This window comes from Camellia sinensis, chromosome 4 (assembly GCF_055761805.1).
Source record: "Camellia sinensis isolate YWXY chromosome 4, ASM5576180v1, whole genome shotgun sequence".
Taxonomy (NCBI): Eukaryota; Viridiplantae; Streptophyta; class Magnoliopsida; order Ericales; family Theaceae; genus Camellia; species Camellia sinensis.
This window is the reverse complement of record NC_138964.1, coordinates 172,029,156-172,050,999: the sequence shown is the minus strand read 5'-3', so window position 1 is coordinate 172,050,999 and position 21,844 is coordinate 172,029,156. Positions and strand designations below refer to the sequence as shown.

Below are 21,844 nucleotides of genomic sequence, written 5' to 3'. Positions count from 1 at the left end.
ATTTACAAGAAAAGAAAAACTCACTACTATAGTGTAAGGTTAGTAATTGTCCAAATAATGTCTCAAAGACATCAAACTGTAGAAAAATAGGAACACAATATTTATATTCACCATTGATATTTTGATAGTCCATCAGTTTTGATCACAAGTGATTCAAAAAGGCAGCCACTAGGAGAAAAACAAACTAGTTAGTTTTTGATACAGCTTCAATATTTTTATAGGACAAATATCCAAAAAAATGCCTCCATAAAACATTTGGATTTTAAATAATTCTAAATAATTCATTGACCATGTGCACCTCTGACCTAATTAAAGAAATAAATGAGGTTTCAATTTTTGGAAAGCAACACCCATCTAATTCATGGAGGTAATTGTTAGTTACTAAAAATAAAATTTAAAAAAAATGGGGCCTTCTTTCCTGATCATATTTCCCTCCAATAAAGTCAACGTGCCATGTGTACTTATTTTGGGGCGAATTAAACTAACATTCCCTATAGTTTGAGGTTCATGTCACTTTGGTCCTTGACTTTTCAATTATGACACATTTGACCTTGAATTTTGAATCTTGAATCTTGAATCTTGTTCCAAATAAGGACAATTGAAAATACCATTACTTAATTTCATGGGCAAAATCGTCAATTTGATAAAATATACACTAATTTGACAAATTAGATGTCAAAAAAATATTTTTAAATTTTTAAAAATTATTTCTACTCACCAAAGATAAAATTATATAAAATTGGTAAATCTTTTAGACATTTATTTATTTATTTATTTTCTCAATTAATTTTTATTGTGTGTTTGGATGATGATCATATAATGGGTGGTTGTTAGGATTTTAATGTGTAATTGATATATTTAATATATGAAATGTTTTTAGTTTTGGATTTTTTGATTTAAAAGACTGGTTTAATAATGGTATCAAAGTTGTCGCTATATTTGATTTTTGAAAAAATAGAAATTAATTTAATGAAAATAAAAACAACCACCTATTACATGATCATCATCCAAATACATAATAAAAATTAATTTGGTAAAAAAATAAATAAATAAATGTCTAAAAAATTTATCAATTATACATAATTTTATCTTTAGTAGGTAGAAATAATTTTTGAAAATTCAAAAATATTTTTTTGACATTTATTTTTGTCAAATTAGTCTATATTTTATCAAATTGACAATTTTACCCTTGAAATTAAGCAATGATATCTTCAATTGTCCTTATTTGAAACAAGATTCAAGATTCAAAATTTAAGGTCAAATGTGTCACAATTAAAAAGTCGGGACTAAAGTGACACAAGGCTCAAACTATAAGCACTGCTAGTGTAATTCGCCATTTATTTTAAAATTAAAAAAATTAAAAAAAAAATACTCCCATAATTTAAATTGATAAAACACCAAAGTCATCCCATCTGGGCTGTGAGCTTCAATCAATGATCTTATGTTTATTCTCAATACAAACTAGGGCGTTCAGATTTAAGATACTGCGAAAAAGCAACAAGCACATACACTTTCACATAGCTTTACCATTTCTTGAATAAGATTGTTGTCTATTTTAACTCCTGAAAAGAGATTGAAGTCTTGAGGAGGGTAATTTTCATTTTAGATTCTTCTTTCATTCCATCATCAACACGACAGATATGTTACCCTTCCCTTGATTAAGTTGTTTTGGAAGGCGAAGAAACCTCCCTCATAAGTTGGTATGGACAGTAGTACACTCAAAATTAGATATAAAAGAGATGCACAAAACTACAAGTCTTAGAAAAGTTCTATGGCCAAACATGCGTTATCAGCTATAAAAGTTGAGAGAAGGTGCATCATTTGGCTCATTACTTGTCTAATACCCTACTCATCATTAAGATGAATGTTTCCTTGCGATAGATGGAATAACCCTTGAATGCAGCAACTTTATTGGGATTCCTTTTGGAGGGTTTAGCAAAAAACAAGGGAGCAAAACTTAGTGGCCTTGTTCCATGTTAGGAGTCTGCTAGCATAGAAATACTAAAATCATTAGCACTCTTTACAAGAGTCATAGGATAGGATCTTCTCTTTCCAACCTTTGCATTCAGGACACTGAAAGTATGGAGAAGCTACTTTAGGATCACCATGTGAAATTAGGCCTAAATTGCTCATCGGACAAAAATTCAGTGCTTGCTCACTTTTGGAGACCTACAAGAGAACAAAATTCTTCTTTTTTTCTTATCGACAACCTAGAAAATAAATTATATTAGAGAACGTGTTGAGAAGGCACTCCCTCAACCCTTGTACAACTAGAGAAGAGAAAAGAGAAAGAAAAACAAACAAAATCAACACAAAAGATATATTGGAAACCCCTAAAACCCAACATGCAATCTCTCCCCATTACTAAAATACTTCAATAAAGTGTTAACGTTCAGAGCCCCTCTCTTCAAAATTAAAGCCAGTTCAAGATTGAGTGCAGTTTACATGGTTCTTGTGAAGTTGAACACATGAGGTTGACCTGCTTTCGTTATAGATAAATTCCTCTATTCTCATACGGTGGATAAAAGCCAGGTGCCTAGTTCCTAGAACCAATAGTCATTTTATTTAAAAATAAATAAATAATCCGGCTGATGGAGGCAAGTGGCAGCAGCCTCTTAAGGTGTACAATAGACGAGGAAGAGATGCCTCTAAGGCCCAAGCTTTGATTTGGCATGCATTGGATGATAAGCAACTCATTTGGGACCGTGGATAGTTATGCTTTAGGCTCATGAGTCATGTTCTATTATTATTATTTTAGTTTAGGGTATTTTGGTAATTTCATAATTTCTAGACATGGGTTATACGGGGTCGCCCATGGTTGTCTTGTGGGTCAAGTTATTTAATTATATTTCTTATTTGGTCTTAAATTAGTTTTAGAAGCCAAAGATATTATATAATAGTTTCCTTTTCTGGTTCTAATTGGTTTAGGAAGTCTCTGCCTAGGTGTGATGCTATTAAATCAATAGACTTAATATTTTAAAGCCATGTAATGCTATTAAAGCCATGTAATACAATTAAATCAATAGACTTAATATTTTAGAGAATTATTAGAGCTTTGAAGCTTTCTTATGGATTATGTGATGCAATCAAACCCTAGGTGTGATGCCTAAGGGATTCTATGAGTGTTTCCTAGACCTATCTTCTTCTCCTCCTTTCTTTCTTTCTTTCTTAAATTTCGATACTTTCACAGCCCCAGAACAGCCCTTACAGCGCTGTCCTGCATCACCAGCTTGTTCTGTTACCATGGATTGCAGATGGTCTCTCAAATTGGTGTTTACAAAAGAGATGTCTAGGCAAAAAGAGAAGCAACTATGCTAGAGCACTTCAGAATGACTATTTACCCACATCAGTAATGGCACTATTCTACACATTCCTTTTAAAAAGCCATTCTTTTCTTTCTCCAAAAGGCAAAAGAAGAGGGAAAAGGAGGAGATATCCAAATACAAAGTATATGGAAATAACAATCTAGTTATAAAACACCAAAAGCTAAGGATTTGCAACAAAATGATGCTACCCAGTAGAGAGAGGGGGGAGAGGGGGAATGAACTTTTTGTAGTAACCAAGAGAACAATAAAAAATCAAATAAGCAACATACCTTGATAGATTAGGCCTTTCTCATGAAGCCTAACAAAAGCCTCAATTACAGCTCCTGAAAAATCAAAAACATGAACTCAGAACAAGTAGCAAAACTGCAGTACAAAGTACAACCACTACTATGCACTTCTGATTGACAGCCTCAGACAAAAGATAAGTATTTTATCAGACAGTAGACAAACATGTTAAAAAGAAAAATCAAATAAAAACAAGAATTCATTGACAGCGATATTTCTTAGCAAAATATACATTATGCAGCATCCTAGATACCAAAGAATTGAATTAATGGGAGAACGCATGCACCCATTCTAGACTCGCTGATATACTGGATAGAGAACTGTCTTACGACTTAGCTGCTCATCAAGGGTGAAATGTTCTCGGGTCCAATCACAAGAAGCACCAAGTCTCTTAATCTGATTTGTAATGGCTCCACCATACCTACAAAAGAAAAGGTAAACAAATCACCAAATCATGGAAAACATAAGAGCACAAGGAATAGATAATTGATTTTTCTTAAATGCCAGTAGTTATGCACAATAAAATACTCACGTATTAGAAAACAGAAAGCACATTATCTGCTAAATTTGTCCAATTAACAAATTTGAACCAGTAAAACATGTACCTAAGGGTGTGTTTAATATGTAGGAATAGGAAGGATGCGATGAAATGGAAGAATTGTAGTGCGAGATTTTTAGCTTAATCCTTTCATTCTTCTCTTGTTGGACGATTAGAGAACTTGTTCCCTTAGAGAAGTGCTTGGAAATCAAGGGTAAAGTACTGGCAAAGATGTCCTTTTTCATTTGGACAGAAGCCCTTAACTCAATCCTTACAATTGACAACTTGGTCAGGAGGGGATATATGCTCCCTAACTGGTGTTGCTGGTGCTGCAGAGCTGAGTCGTCGGTAGATACTTCACTCTGAGGTCACAACGGATTTATAGAGTTTGCATTACTCCATTTTTTGTGTACATTGGGCTATGGTGGCCTCCGTGTGAATGTTACATATGGTCTGGGCAGATGAGTGGTGCACAAAGATGTGGAGTGTACAGAGGGAGCAGAACCAGTGCACTTCTGATAATATAAAGATGACTGTATATAGATGTCTTTACAACATAACTTCCATTTTTGGCTAGAATAAAATTTCCATCAAACTTCTTTTCTCTTGTTGATTTCATAGAACTTAGCTTTGGCGAAGGGCTTTCACTTGTGTGCAGAGGTTGCACCCCTTTCGATGTTTTTAGTGGAATTTTCTTTAAATCATATCAACATGGAAACAAAAATAATAATTAAAATAAAAAGAAAACATGTAGGACAAGTAGGTATACTTCTCTTTCCACTCCCAAACCCGATTTGTGAACTCCTCTCTGCCCAGATCAATCCTTTTTATTCCTTCAGATGCTAGCATTCTTTCTACAACCAACTGAAAGTAAGGCATATTAGCTTCCAAAGAGAGCCTTTAAGAATAACAAATAAATAGTAAAACAAGATTGGTTTCAATTCCCGTAAGGCAATATAATACTCAAACCATTACACATCACAAGAAATATTATGGTAAAAGTAATGATTATTTGATCATCCAATACAGATGCAAAACGGGATGTTAGCCGTTTCAATTCCTGTAAAGCAATATAATACTCAAACCATTACACGTCACAAGAAATATTATGCTAAAAGTATTGATTACTTGATCATCCAATACAGATGCAAAGTAGATGTTTTGAAGAATTCATGTAGACCAATGCACATCCAACAACAAGAAATGATCTTATTCAATCTATTAAAGTTGTAGAAATTTCAATTTGAACCCCAAAATAATAACCTTGATGCCCAACAAAAATTGGAAATATTAATTTGAACCCCAAATAAACTTGTCATCCTTAGAATTTGAAATAAATGTCATTCTAGCCCAAAAGAACTTGAAATATCATCTCAACCCCCAAGAAACCTGCGAATTAGCCAAATAGGAGCGGATTTCCCACCAAAAACTATAATCTGTCTGCAACTTGGACTCAGATCCATTGAGCCTTTGAGCGAATTAGGTATCCTAGATCATAACTTCTATATTTTACTTGGCACTAATAATTTTCCCCCTAATAATCCAACTACCCTACTTCACGTCACAATCTTTTATAAGATACTTCATGTCACAACATCATAAGCATGCATTGAAATAGTGAAGAAAATAAACAAATAAATAATTCCTTAACTAAGTAATGAGACTCAAATCCATTGAGCCTTTGAGCGAATTAGGTATCCTAGATCATAACTTCTATATTTGACTTGGCATTAATAATTTTCCCCCTAATAATCCAACTACCCTACTTCACATCACAATCTTTTATAAGATACTTCATGTCAAAACATCATAAGCATGCATTGAAATAAGGAAGAAAATAAACAAATAAATAATTACTTAACTAAGTAATGAAACTCAATTTGCAATGTGAAAAATTCAACAGAAATTGGACTCTCACTAATTATTTAAACAAACAAAAATTCACCACAGAGAATGTGCATTCACATAATAGGAAACAAAAAAATTGAAATTGAAGACATTTTAAGTTTTCAACAAAACAATTGAATAGGCAAGGTTGATAATATCATTGGTTTACAAATATTCGAATGAAGGCAGGCTGCCCAAAATATAAATAACATCTATTAATGAATATATTGTTAAGAAATTACGACACTTAGATCCCGAGACAAACCTGAGTTGCAATACCAGCATGATCGGTTCCAGGAAGCCAGAGTGTAGGTTTTCCCTTCATACGATGGTACCTAACCATAATATCCTGGAAAAGCAATTACATAATGAAGAATAATGGAATTTGGAATTTCCTAAAACCCCACCAATGTGGCAAATGGAAAACAAAAATTTACACACACACACACATATATATAAGTTGTGTTCATTGTACTCGGATATGGGTACAAGTATGTGCCTGGGTGTCCAATTCATCTAATTCTCAAGTCCAAAGACATGAGGATACGACAAAATATTTATTCTTCTTGATTGAAGGGCGACCTAGTGTTTGACGCTCATGCTAACGTGGTGTTTGGGGAGGACAAGTTGTACAGAGTCTTGCCCTTATTTTGTTAAGGATTAGAACTTCAATTTAGAAATTAGGGTAAATTAAATGCTATTGTCCAATATCACTTTACCCCCCTCAATTAAAAATTGTAACACCTAAACCCCCCTCATCTACTAATTTTTTCCAATTTAGACTTTTATGACGAAAATACCCTTTCATCAATAGGATAAATTATACTTTACCCCCTTGAACTATCACCCAATATCATTTTACTCTCTCAAGTAAAAAATGATACATTTGTCACTATGAATTATAAATTTATATCAATGTAAATATTTTTTCAAGGATGTCTCTTAAATAGATAAAAAATTGACATGTGATTTACACATGACATCTCAAATGGAATGCCTAAAATGACATTATCAATTTGTTTTATTTGGTTTTTAGTGAAAAATGTGAAAATATATCAATTTTTTTTTTATATATATTTTTTCGTTTTTAGTGAATTTTTTAAAATTTTTGACTGACATATGAAAAAAAAAATACTAAAAGCAAAAAAAAAATAAAAAATAGACTCAAAAACTATATTTTTGCTTAAAAGTTAAATAATTTTTTTAGTTGAGGAGGTAGAATGATATTGAGTGATAGTTTAAGGGGGTAAAGTGTAATTTACCCCTATAGTTGAAAGGATATTTTCGTCATTAGGTCCAAATTGAAAAAAATTAATAGATGAGGAGAGTTAGTGTTACAAATTTACAATATTTAGTTCAAGGGAGTAAAGTGATATTAGACAATAGTTGAGGGGGGTAAAATGTAATTTGCCATAGAAATTAATATTTAGATACTACAAATATTTTAGACAAACTAGGACTTCAAATGAAATTCAAATAACATACTCAAGGACTATGAATACTGCTCATGTCCAACAGTTGTTGAAATCACCATAATACTTCTAGGTATTAAAAAGTAATATAATGACACTATATTTGTCTAGTAACATAACAAACTAAAATAAACAACAAAAGACTTAAAATTATTCCAAAATTGGCACAAAATTGGGGTATAGAGACATGGAAGTAGACAAGGCAAGTCCGGTGATTCCATCTCCTCTAAATGGTGCAACAAAATCTATATTCAAAAGTTGCACAATAATGCATGTGGGCGGGAAAAATCCTAAGTTCGAAATTTGAACATGACTGCCAAAGTCTAAAGGCAAGAAAATAGAAGCCGCGTGGAAATACAAAATCCTCAATGCAGTTCATTTCCCTCAGAGAATGCCAACTTGAAACGAAGTGGAAAACGAACAATGTAAGCCAAGGGAGTAAAAGCTCAAAATCATTACTATCATAAAATCCTTAGAGGTGCGAACCCCTTGAGCAATGAAAGGATGTCAATAGTCCAAGGAAGGTTTTATGAAGAAAATTATGTGATGTGGTCCAAGCTCCCTAAGGGAGTGCAAATCCCTTGAGACATAATCTCCTCAAAGAATGCAAACTGACGAGAAGCAGACAGCTCTTGGTAAATCCATGTTTAAATAGGTCCAAATCATTTGAAGCCATAGGATAGCTATTATGAGATAGAGCTAACGACTCTCACAAAGATGGGAAGATCAGTCATCGATCACTATTCAAAACCACTTCTGTTAAAGAGCCAAATCCGCCGATACCCCTGGATAGCAGTTTTGAGATAGACCTGACAACTCTCTCAAAGATAGGAGACCAACCGTCAGTCCTTATTCAAAATTACTTTCGTAAAAGGGCCAAATCCCTGAGGCCCCTAGATAGCATTCCGAGATAAAGCAAGGCGACTCTCTTGAAGATAGAAAGATTAGCCATTGATCCCAATTCAAAACTCACATCCGAAAAGAGTTAGATTACTTGAGGCCCCAGGATAGCTTTTTGAGACTGAGCTGACTACTCACTTGATGATAGGAAGATCTATCAATCCCAATGTCAAAATGGTAAGACTTTCCTTTTGGACTTGAATTTGTGGTAGAAGTATGGTCGATCTCAAGACTATGCTCTACTAGCTCCCTCAAGATTTTGGGAGATCATGCGATTTAGTGGCTAAAAGTAAAGGATCATCAAGGCAGTCACAAACCTCTCAACCCTCGGTTAACCTGAAGAGTATCCACTCAAAAGAGAATGACCCAAAGTGAAATAGGTTGCTTTTGCCCCGACCAAATAGCTAGAGAGAGAAATATTCCCATGCGGTCCCTAGGCCACCTAGTGTCACCATATTGATTGCTTGGCCGCCAAGCTGATCCTAGGTGCCTATAAATAGCCACACCCCCTATAGCCTTATTCATTCAGTGAAAAGTGGGGCAGAGTGGTATTGATATAAAGGGGTTATTCTGCTATTTTTTCTTTCCAACTTGTTTGCCTTGCTTTTCACCCAACCATTTCCTTTCATCATCTCCATCTTGTTTTCTCCAACTGATCGTCTACAAGTTTTCACCTCTCCAATGATTTTATCCACTTTACCAATCTCCTACAATTCAAACCCTACAACGCATTCCAAAGATATGCCCAAATTTTCAAATTTGTCTTTTTTCTTCTTTGTATGCTCATCATCAAACTTTGTGTTTCCCATAGTGTATTATAGCCTAAAATCAAATATAGATTTTCATATTGTGAATGATCTCTAATGAATAGTATTTCTAAAATGGAGATAACATAGAAGCATTTACAGTTTTAGACAAATTACTTCGTTTCCAAATAAAGCTACTATTGGATGAAGTTAGGTCTGCGCTGTCTCAAATTCAAATTGGTGGACAATAGCTACTAATTTGGTAGGAAGATAAAATTAAAAATTGTTAAGACCAAGTGATGTAGCACCAAGAAGATGAGAAGAAAAAGAATCTAGAGAAGAAGAGAAGAAAGGGAAAATGCTGAACACAACCCCAAACCAATATTCAATCAATGCCAAATAACGTGGTCTCCAAACCTACTACATGCAAGCCTATTTCTAGGCATCCTAAGCAACCCTAATTAAAGTAACTAAAAATAAAAATTATAATAATTAAATCTTAATAAAACAATAAAAGATAAATAAGAAAATAATATTAAAATAAACTTTTAGTCTTCAAATTAAATTTATCCAATGCCCTTTTCATTCCCCATCATTTCTTCCCAACTAAAATAAATAAATAAAAAATTATACTCCAAATGGTTGTAATGCTACTCCAAGAGATGAAGCTCACGCTAGCAAAACATTTCCTCAACCATGATAGCATATGAACGATGACATACTTCCTCAGTATTGTATCTACATGATTTGCTCATCCTTAAGTTCCAAAAAATTTACAGTAAGGTGGAGTCACCACTTGTGGAACAAACTGTTGAATCAATACACGTGCCTCATCATTGATACTAGTGCTGATAAGATTTTATTTTTAAATCCAATGTATCTTATTCTCCTCTGAAGTCAATTGCTCCTGTATCTTTGTCTCATGCTACAAGTTCTTTTAAGATTGCTCTTGATCATTCACCTCATAAGTCTGTTACTTGTGTTCCAGTACTGGCTCATACTAGTTCTCTTGAAGATGTTCTTGATTACTTTTAAGCATCACAACATTACCTACAACCCTTTAAATCAAGTTTCCTATCCATCAAAATATTTCCTATTAAAATGTAATGAACATATTATGTTATTCTTGAATATACACAAAGTGCATTTTTTACTGATTTTTCTTTGGATATTAATATTTATTCAATTTTCAAAATAATGACAATACTACTCAATCGAGGCACCTCAGAACGTTTTACTTGTCGATGCTTTGTGCAAGAGTTAATATTGTTTCATTTCCAGCTCATGGGGGTCAGATTGTTTATATTATGAGAAGTCCAAACATAATTTCAGTCTTGGCAATCAACAATGCTACTTCATGAGAGTCCAAGCTGGTTCTACTATGATCTGGATTGAGGATGTACTTCACTGTTCGCATGCTATCAGCGTTGAAGAAGTCCTTCGCCAGCATGAGCTTCATCTCTTAGTACTTTTACATTACAACTCTATGGAATAGAGTTTTTCTTAGCTGAGGAGCAATGATTTGCAAAGAAAAGACATTGGATAAAGTGAAATTGAAGATTAGGGATTTGTTTTAATGTAATTTTCTTATATATGACTTATTAGGCTTATTGTTTTGTTAGAATTTAATCATTTTTGGCATTGATTGATTGAATATTGAATTGATATTTGTTTGGAATTATGTTCCCGTTTCTCTCATCTTGTTCATCTTCTCTTCTTCTCTATATTCTCTCTTCTTGCCTCTTCAATTCTTCTTCTTCTTTACTGCATCACCAAGAAGCAACTCGTGGTGCTTAGCAACTATGCATAGAGATAGACCACAAAAACCTGCACCACAACAATCTCACAAAAAGTATTAACCCTTGACAATTTAAGTTCATGCGAAATTTCATTTAGATTAGCTCTTCCAGTGTTACTTAATTCTTCAAGAATTCATCCTTCACGTCATTGATCTTCAATCCTACATGATCAGCATGATGAATGCGTTCACATTTTTCAATTTTTATTCCCTAGCAAGTTTATATGAGACCATTCTCTATCATGTACACCAAAATATATAGATCATGATAGGCCTCCAATTTTCCTTCCAATCTATTATTGCAATTCCCTTTTGACACTAACTCTTTTTAAAAAAAATATTTTCGGACCCATGGGCTTTACTTTGGGTTTCCAAATCTGATAACAGGCTTCTAGCCAATCTATGGCTGCGCCATCACAACTAAGGTCCCCTCAATAACCTCATTAAAACTAGTCAACATAGGTTTGACCATTATGCACTTAATTCTCAGAACCAACTAAAGGCTATAAATCAATCCTTTCATTTACTTCAACTGCACTAGTTAGCACTTGAGAATGTTAAAATCAGTTCATTCCACATGTCAATAAAGTGGAACCATCCATAAACATGATGAATAACTGATTCATGGCAAACACCCCTACTTTTTTGTAGCAGAAATCTGTGTTACATGGACTCGGCAGTTTGGGGCGAAGTACCCACGTCGACATGACACGACACAGGTGCAGGTGTGGGATCTGTGTCGGATTCGCCTCCTCTCTCTCGGACACGACTAATCAAAAAGGAAGAAGAAGGTTGAGATACTTACTTCGATGTGTTGGGTTCGAGATCTGATCCAGTGTTTTAAAAAGCGCGCTTAGGCACGCGCCTAAGCATGAGGCGCAATGAGGCGCAGCCTTGCGCCTCGAACAGGTCGAGGCGAGGCGCAATACGTGAGGCGCAGCTTAGGCGTTGAGGCGAGGGCTTTTTTTCGAGGCGCGAGGCGCGGGCTTCATGGGCTTTACCTATTTTTCTACTCTAATTGTCGATTAAGTGCTTTTTTTGTGGACATGCCTATAGGGATTCAAAACTCTTCAGTATAAAATGACCAAATGTGGTCAAAAGAGAGTAGAAAGTAATAAAAGATTGAATGCTATGCTTTATATCTCTTGTTGGATATTATATTTCTAATTTTTAGAAGATTGAATGTTATGTTTAGAGATTATTGAAAATTGTTATAATTTTTTAAATTATGTATATATATATTTTTTATGTTAAAAATTTTGCCTATTTTATAATTTTGCCTTTTTAAATTATGTATATATATTTTATTATTTAAAAATAAACACATGTATATAAAATAAAAATATACTTATGTAAAATAAAAATAAACACATATATATAAAATAAAATAAAAAAATTAATTAAAACACATCATTTAAAAAATATAATAAATAAATAAAATAATATATATATATTAAAAAATTAATTATTTTTTTCTTCTTATTAAAAAAATTAATAATATACATATTAAATATTTATTTATGTTGAAAACTGTAAAATAATGATGTATTATTGATTGATTGTGTATATTACAAGATTGATATATTGTTGATATTACAAGGCCTATTATATAGGAGAGGATTTGGGAGTAGGTGAGTGTGTGGGGTAGGTGTAGGAAAGTAGGTGAGTGTGTGTGGTAGTGGAGGTGGTAGGTGGAGTGGGTTATGGTAAATTCTAACAGCCCCCCGCAAACTCAAGGAGGATAGAAACTAACCAACTTGAGTTTGAAGAGAGGAACAAAACAAGAAAATACATAAAAATAAAAAAGGATAGGAGACACTGTATGGTGGTGTCATAACGGTGTAGAGGACACTGGATAGCGGTGTCAGACCGATGTAGAAGACAGTTTATGGGGTCATGTCGGACCGTTGTAGCAGACAATGTTCTGACAGTTGTTGTGACAGTTTACAGAGTCTTGTCGGACCCTTGTAGAAACTAACCGGAATCAATGTCGGGACAGTTTACAGAGTCTTGTCGGACCCATAAAGGAGCTAACCGGAATCAATGTCGGGACAGTTTACAGAGTCTTGTCGGACCCTTGAAAAAGCTAACCGGTATCAAATGTCGGGACAGTTTATAGAGTCTTGTCGGACCCTTGGAAAAGTGGCACCCTCAAAAGGTGTGCCCAATTTTGTCAAAAGGCGTGCCATCAAAAGGCGTGCCCAATTCATCAAAAGGTGTGCCGGACATGATGGCGAGGCACGTGGGCGCCTTGGCTTGCGTGCCCGTTTGTCGGCTGGTGGTAAGAGGCGCGCGATGCGCGTGGCTGCCTCGGCTATAAGACAGAGGCTGAGGCTGAGGCAAAAAAACCTGCGAGAGATATTCTGAGAGAGATTTCTGAGAGAGATTCTGTAACACTCTGTTTTCTGAGAGAGAATTCTGAGAGAGATACTGTGTAACACTCTGGTGCCTAGAAAATGGCTTCATCGTCTTCCCGCGGGCTGCTCACCCTCTTTCCCGACCTCAACGAGTCAACGAGAGAGAGAACTGGTGCGGTGGCACTGGAAACTCAACTAAGCGCCCCGGAGTTTGCTCCGTTGAACTTTCCGATGCGGTCGGTGGAGCAAAGAATGGCAGTGCAAACGGATGTGGAGGCGAATCAGTATACGTTGAAGGCATGTGTGGAGTCCATGACGGCGGTCACAAACTTGTCGCACCGGCTGCAGAGTAGGACAAATGAGGTGCAGCAATTAAACGCCCAACTGGCTCTGCTCCAACGCATGTATAAGGATGCGCGAGCAGAGATAAGCGTGCTAAGGGCAGAAAACAAGGAGCTGAAGCGGAAGGCCACCGTGATGTTCCGATTTGGAGGTCCGCCATATGCTGCAGTGGAGGAGCAAGGAGTAGTGATCATGCCCAGTGGAGTGGGAAACACGGAGGCAGCACCGTCAAGGGCCGCCCAAGACGGAGGCAAGAAGAAAAGACCGGCGACAGAGTAGAGAAGAGATGGCGGTGTGTGGTCGTCTGCAGAAAAGAAAACAAAGCAGTTTTTTTTTTTTTTTTTTTTTTTTTTTTTTGTAAAATGATGATCGGGGTGAGCCCCGACATGAATAAAATGAGCTTGTGGAATGAGGAAGGTTTGTTTGTTTGTGTGTTTTTTTTTTTTTTTTTTTTTTTTTTTTTTTTTTTGAATTTTAAAAAAAATATATATATATATATAGATGGAGATGGGGATGAAATGATAAGCATGGTGATGATGAAGAGATAATAATGAAGAAAAAGAGAGCACCAATTAATTTGTATAATAAAAAATAAAAGTGAGGCGGGAATGGGTGTGATTAAAAAAAGAAAAAAGAGTGAGAGATTCGAAAAAGGTTAGTGGGTGGGTCTTGAGAGAGAGAAACTGTGTCTCCCCCCTCCGCAAATGGGTGTGTATGTAGGAATCTGCTGGGTGTAAAGGTCCTACCCGTGGGTGTGATGAGTGGGTTGTGGGAATGTCTATGCAAGTGTTCTGACTCTTCTCAAAAAACAACACAGCAGGGGCTGTCCCTTGGGGGGTGCACGGGCATGTATGGGAAAGATGGTTTGGTGGGAGAATATAACCGCCTGCATCACTCTCTCTCGCTCTCGACCTGGCTTTTCTCTCTCCAGTTTCTCCCCAATTTGACAGCGACGGAAGACGAGAGAGATAAGAGAGCAAGTAGAGCTCCGATCGATCAACCATGGCCTCCTCCAAAGACCGCGAGACCTTCGTCTACATCGCCAAGCTCGCCGAGCAAGCCGAACGCTATGACGAGATGGTTTCGTCTACATCTGGATGTGGAACTGACTGTGGAGGAGAGGAACTTGCTTTCTGTGGGGTATAAGAACGTGGTTGGTTCTCGGAGGGCGTCGTGGAGGATCTTGATGGAGCAGAAGGAGGAGTCTAAAGGGAACGAAGTGAACGCCAACCAGTGGCGGCGGCGAGGGCTTACGACACCGCCGTGTACTACCTGAGGGGGCCGTCGGCGAGGCTCAATTTTCCGGAGTACTTGGTCGGTGAAGGCGGCGGAGGCCACCGTGATCGAGACTTGTCGGCGGCGTTGATAAGGAAGAAAGCGATCGAGGTGGGTGCTAGGGTCGATGCACTCGCACTCGAGACTTCCATGACTGTTCACCACCACGATAAACCTTCCTCTGGATTCAAACCCTTCTGGTTTGAAGAGAAGCCTGACTTGAATAAGAAACCCGAACTCGAAGACCCGGATGCCGATGATGACTGGTGATTGGTGGTGAGTCCAGATATAATATTATATATATATATATATATAAGAATGTATTACTCTGCTATTTGCTATCTGCTAGGATGCAGTAATGTCACGATAGTGGAGAACAGTGAGGTCGCCGCCGGGGCAGTAGGGGACGGCCCAACCCAACAACTGGTGGGTCTCGAAGGATCCGAGAAGGGTGGGGAGGAAGGAGTGGGTCGGGTTGGATAAGCGGGGTGAATGTATCTGTAGAGGTCCGGCGGGCGGCCAAGGCGAGGCTGCCGCCCGCCGGTGAAGCAGAATTACTAGGTTCTCAACCTGGCTCTGATACCATGTAAAATAATGATGTATTATTGATTGATTGTGTATATTACAAGATTGATATATTGTTGATATTACAAGGCCTATTATATAGGAGAGGATTTGGGAGTAGGTGAGTGTGTGTGGTAGGTGTAGGAAAGTAGGTGAAGTAGGTGAGTGTGTGTGGTAGTGGAGGTGGTAGGTGGAGTGGGTTATGGTAAATTCTAACATGTGCTTTATTAATATTTTGCTTAACTTCTATAACTTGCGCCTCGCTTTGGTGAGGCGCGCGCCTCGCCTCGCGCCTCGAGGCTTAAGCTCCAGGTAACCTTGGCGCCTCGATGCGCCTAGGGTTTTTTAAAACACTGATCTGATCTAAGAAGGAAGCGATCCCTCTTTTTTTTAATATAATTTGTATTATATAATATAATATATCATAAATAATATAATTTTTATGCCTAAAATAAAAATAATTTATTTTATCATATATAACATTATGTTATGCCTAACATAATTTTTATTTGTTATTTCTTTTTTATTTTTTTAACAGAATCTATTATTCCTTCACTTTTTTTAACTCATCTTCATATAATAAATATATTAAAAAAATAACTATTTAATGTATCCTCATATCCGTATCCAAATTTGGATCTATATCCACGTATCTTTAAATTTTAGTTTTAAAGTGTCTAACCGCTAGATATGCACCCGCACCCGCACCCGCACACGATACCCACGCCCGCAATAGTCTACCTGCATGCATCTTAGTTTCTGTGTAACATAGACAGAAACTAAGGGAATTTATGACATACAGACAGAGCTGAAAAGCAATAGTCTACCTGCATGCATCTTGCTCAGTCAACAAACACACACACACACATATATATATACCAAATAGGAGAATAATAAAATTGCTCCAGATTAGTAAACAACTAGCAATTTCGTAGAAGGGCTACATACAGCTCAAGATGCATGTACACACAAATCAAGAGAAAGAAAAAGACTTCAAAAAAAACTGCAAAAGTACAGCAACCACTTTTCCCAACCTCAAGCGTGACAAACATAGCATGCCCCATGTGCAACGAACCAGTAACATTAGGAGGTGGCATCGAAATTACGAAAGGATCACTTCCTCTATCAAAATTTGGTTTGAAATACCCTTGAGACTCCCACCTAATACCAAAATTTACACAATAATACATTATATACAATGAATTGTCATTGGGTTTTTTCAATAGCACTAACAACTTGTTTACACATAGTGAGTTGTGAATTGAACTTTTCAGCAGTGATAACAACTTTTACAAGGGAGCAAGCAACTCAGGGAAAGAACAAACCAAAAAATACTCTTCCCCCACTAGGTGTGCAGAGATATAAAGATAAAAACAGGAAATGGTAAGCAGCTTGAATACAACATAAATATAACTTCAGAGGCAGACGGTGTCATCAATATTTCACAATAGGAATTGCACATAAAGTGCTCACACATTACAACAAGAACAGTAAGCAAGGTAGCGTTTGGTTCACTGCCATTCCTGAGCCTCCTTATGGAATGACCATTTCCTTATAATAGTGAATGATGATACTATTTGCAATACATTTTTCATCATTTTTTAAGTAAACCAAACATCGGAACGGACAGTTTGATGGAATGACCATTTCATTCCTTTTCATTCCAATGAATCAAACACACCATAAGAACTCTTCACCAATAAATTCATTATTTAAAGAAATTTAAATAAATTTGTGAGTTGAGTCAACCTCAAAGGATTTTTCCAGAAAGTTTGGGGCTTAAAAGATTGAATCCAAAGAAAATCTTGGTCCCTATTCTTCCATTTCTCCAAAATAATAATAATAACTACTTATGCAAAAATAATAATAATAATAATAATTAAAGATTCAAATTCTTAAAAATTTGAAAATGAAGAGACAAAAAAAAGTGTTTACTGTCTCCATTAAACATACCACATTAGAAAATAATTAAAGATTCAAATTCTTAAAAATTTGAAAATGAAGAGACAAAAAAAAAGTGTTGACTCTCTCCATTAAACATACCACATTAGAAAACCTTCTAACTTTTCCTAAAATGGCCAGAATATTATTAAGGAGAATAGCATACAGATCCTTCTAATGTGAAAACACACAAGAAGATGACTACCAATGGCTTTAAGAGCAAGTAACACTCTCACTTGTTAACATTTAAAATAAATTAGATCCTTGCTCCTTTAGAGGTCTCAGGGAGCTCATTCAACAGATTTGAGTGGGAATAAAAAATGGAGGAGATTGATCAGCCTTACTTCTTAGTGGATGTATAAAGAAAGGAGGGAGTTGCACTTGGCTTACAATCAATCATCTTAAGCAAAAGATTTGAATTTGTCAAAAACAATGGTTTTGATAGATACATAAGGTGATCAACTAAAAACTGATGGTTCAGAAATAAAGAAATAAAGAAGGTGAGCAACTTTGAACATTTTAGGGGGGACTCCAAACTCCCTATCTAGCAATGACATAATGATTTTGTCAAATTCAACATGTTGTGTCCAAGTTAGTATGGTGTTTAATTATTGGTTTTGTCAAATCCTCTTCTTGTTTGGGACTAGTTAAGCCTTGATGACGCCTTCTTGCCCTTAGAAGTATTTAATCAGTAAAGTTGCTACTTTAAGTGAGATATGCTTTGCACAAGCAAGGACTGCAAAGTCAATTCAACAAGTTGACCAACAAAAGTTCTCTATAGGTTTTTGCAATCGTCTAGTGCTGACTCCATCGATTAATCTCTTCTAAGTAAGTTTGTTATCAAAATCATATGCATTGATCAATATGAATCTATAAGTGAATCTATTTTGAGATAGAATCTATGGTTAATAGCATGATTCACGATTCAATTCACTCTTTACGATTCATGCAATTCTTGAAACTATCGTGTCCGATAGATTCCGACCCTTTTATCCCTTCTTTTGTAGAAAATAGCATAATACAACTTCTAATAATGTTTAAAACAAAGATAACCAATACTAATGCATGATTTGTTATTATTTTGGTTATGAGAAGGTTTTTAATATGATAAAATTAGATCCAATCATACCCAACATGTCCTTGTCCTTTTTCTCTTTTTTTTCCTCAAAAAATAAAAAATAAAAATTGTAATAGATCTTCTAAGGATGTTTAAGGTTAAACTATTTGCACCCATAAATTATCTATTGCTATATTGAGGAAATGGTGAAATAAATATAATTTATTACATGGTCCAAGTCAATTAAACCCAATAGTTCCACAACTTCTTTTTTTTTTTTTTTTTTTTTTTTTAAACAATAAAAATGCACACTTTTTAAAGTGTGTGAGGTTTTAAAATAAAGGATTTCACTTAATTCTTTCTTATTTTTATAGTCTCTATTGGATTACTAGCTCCATCTTTTTGATGTCAAGATGGATTATATTATGATTTTTGAATAATTTTATGGTGGGATTTGGATCCACGTCTCTTGCTATGAAAGCAATGTCTACTTAGACAGTGTATTTATGTCCTTATATAAGAACTATTTTATAATATGTGCCAAAATCAATTTATTTCATTTTTTTTTCCCATATATACAATTGTTTAACATCATCTTTTATAGTTAGTATTGAATCTTAATGGTTCTCAATTCGATTTGATTCAGAGTTTGTAAAATTAAGATTTTATTTCACGAAACAATTCTCGGTTTGACAACTATGTGAGACTCCTATAATGGTTTGGTGAGACTCCATCATCCAGCACTGCTTTGTGTGCAAATAATAACCCCATCAAGTCCTTTAACCACCAGTTGTGCCTATGAAAAAAATGTGAGAGCAGGCCCTGCAACGTGATCCCTGAAATGTATGCCTTCACCCCATCAATGCAAAGCCTAAAACCTTGACTTTTGTTTGTTGTCTAGAAATTCAAACAAGCATTCCTTACAATTTTAAACCAACATCATCATTAGACTTGAACCAATCTAACCCTTATTCTATCTCTAAAGCCAAATAGTATCCCCTAAACCATATACCTTGTAACCAAAAAAGACCTAGCAAACACTATTTGATTGTATGGAGCCTTGATCCTCTACCAAGGCTTCATCCTACACCAATCATACCAACATCTTTCAAATTCAGGACTATTCTGTAAGAGATCCAGAACCCATAACATCAACATGTGCAACAACATAAACATGGCATTGAATGATATTGTTGGAAACTTAAATCAAAGCAGCACACTTGTCATCATCAAGTGAAAAAGAAAGAAAGAAAGAAAGAAAGAAAGAAAGAAAGAAAAAGGTGAAGCCCCATCTTTTGCCAACCCTATCTATGTTACTTGATTTTCTTGTTAATTTGCTCAAGAAGACTTTACTAACACCATAGGAGGAGTGTTAGGACAAAGTCTCCAAAAATTTTCACATCCAGCTTAGTGACTGTTTTAAAATCATATCATTCACTAACAAGATTGTTGATGAAATTTTGACCAATGAAATTATAGGAGAGAGTAAATGAGTATAGTCTAAGACTTGAAACAACATTATCTCGAGGTTATCAAAAACAAAAGACAAAAATGAAAGAAAAGGTTAATTCCATTGCATAAGGTTTTGTCCTAGATTAGGTGGGCTTCCTATAAAACTATCCTTTAGCATTATTTTCACAAAGCAGTCCCTGCTAAAATCACGTAGTGGGTAGTTGTCCAAAAGAACATTCACCAAGAACAAAGCAAATTTACAGGTGGTCTTGTTAGAACACAAATTGGGTTTCGTAAGTAGTTTTTCCTCTATGTTTACAATTTAATGACCAATATTTGAGTGAGTTTCCAGTGACGCTTCTACACAAAAAGTTTGCAGGTTGTTGCCTTCCCTTTACATAGATGGAATTTAAAAAGAATTGTGAAATAAGTGACTTGTGTAGTTGAACTAAGAACAATATTTGCTTCTAATCTTTTCTATTGTCCAATAAATGTTTATTTTTGTAAATAGTTCAGGTTTCCATATATGTTTTAGAGAATGGATGTTTCTATCCATATGGTTTCAAATCACAAACACCAGTATAAAACAAGGTGGTCCTCCTCCCCTACACATGCCCACAAATAAATGGCAAAAAGTGAATGCATTTCAAGACAATAAACCATAAAGTGAAGCAAGCAGAGTACAGATTTTCGGAAAAACCAAACCAATCTATTATCAAGCGAAACAGACATAGAAGTGGAACAATTCCTTTGCAGAATAAAATACCAGTTATATATCCGCTCCTCAGACGAAAAATCAAAGGACTTTGCAATCTCTGGAGAAGTAAATACAGCATTCTCTGGTACAGAAACTGAAATTTCCATTGGAAAAATGTGCATAATCAACATCAAATGCAGAATTAAAATCGATAAAATTATAATAAATTTAGTATCTATATTGTTGCCAAGAAACACGAGTCAAACAACAGGGAAAAAGTTCAAAATTCGAAAATTCAAAGAGAAAAGGGGAAGTGAAAAGAAAACAGCACGAAAAAAAGTCTGGAACTGAAGAATTTTGGTTTTACTAAGCAAGGGAAGATTGAACCATGAAGACATACAAATTTCTTTCTCATTTGATCTTTTTTTTCATGTTTTTCTCGAGAAACAAGCAGAAGAAAAAGTACAATCCAAGAAAATTGCCTCATTTTTTTTGTTTCTCCGCTAAACAAGAGAGGGAGGGACTAAGGGTAGAGCAATACCAGCGAAGAACCTAGGTCGAAGGCGAGTGAAATGCCAGTGCGAAAGTTTGAAGGCACGACGTCGGCGAGAGAAGAGAAGAGGATTGAGCCTGTGAACTGTTGAGCAAGAAGAAGATAAGAGGGAAGGGTTTGAGAACGCCATTGAAGCGTTCCAAACCGAGAGCTTGAATGATAACTACTCAACTGGAGAGAGAGAGACAGAGAGAGAGGGAGAGAGAATGAGTACGCTTTGGGGAGATACGAGTAAGTGGATAACTCATCTTCAACTTAACCCATAATGCAAGCCCAAATGGCCGGCTAACAGGCCATAAGCGTATACCTTCCAATTTGTAGCCCCGTAGTTTGAGGCCCAAAACCATATGGTCCAGATGAATTGCCTAATAAACTTGGTTATAGGTAAGGGCATGAAAAGTGCATGATATACCTAATTTATTAATTTTAAAAATTATTTTTAATAATTTGTTTGATAAGTGTTAAATTTTAATTTGTCAAATATTTTATTATGTAGGGTCTAACCTCACTACCACATCATTAGAGATGGTTTAAGGGTAATAAATTAAAGAAATATATATATACAGTTTAACTCGGTTGGTACGGTACCCAGAAAAAAAATTACAATAAAAATTAGTTGTCTTGACTAGGTGATTGTATATTGAAAGAAAAATT

At 35.5% G+C, this 21,844-nt stretch overlaps 1 protein-coding gene across 6 annotated transcripts in view; it reads right to left on the bottom strand.

The window, feature by feature from the left end:
• EMB2247 (protein EMBRYO DEFECTIVE 2247) overlaps nt 1-21,425 on the bottom strand; it is a 55,008-nt gene extending 33,583 nt beyond the window's left edge. For 3 of the 6 annotated variants that reach the window (XR_003646400.2, XM_028257276.2, XM_082866919.1), the window contains exons 1-7: nt 21,179-21,418; nt 20,707-20,791; nt 16,525-16,651; nt 6,302-6,385; nt 4,919-5,013; nt 3,941-4,032; nt 3,596-3,649 (exon numbers count right to left, since the gene is read on the bottom strand). Coding sequence is in view for 2 of the 6 variants with exons in the window: in XM_028257276.2 (XP_028113077.2) it covers nt 3,596-3,649; nt 3,941-4,032; nt 4,919-5,013; nt 6,302-6,385; nt 16,525-16,651; nt 20,707-20,791; nt 21,179-21,320 (679 nt within the window). In the remaining 4 variants the exon portion in view is untranslated. Of the gene's footprint in view, nt 1-3,595; nt 3,650-3,940; nt 4,033-4,918; nt 5,014-6,301; nt 6,386-16,524; nt 16,652-20,706; nt 20,792-21,178 lie in introns of all 6 variants that reach the window. The other 3 variants (XR_014327901.1, XR_003646412.2, XR_003646414.2) reach the window with 3 other exon arrangements.
• Nucleotides 21,426-21,844: the final 419 nt, after the last annotated feature.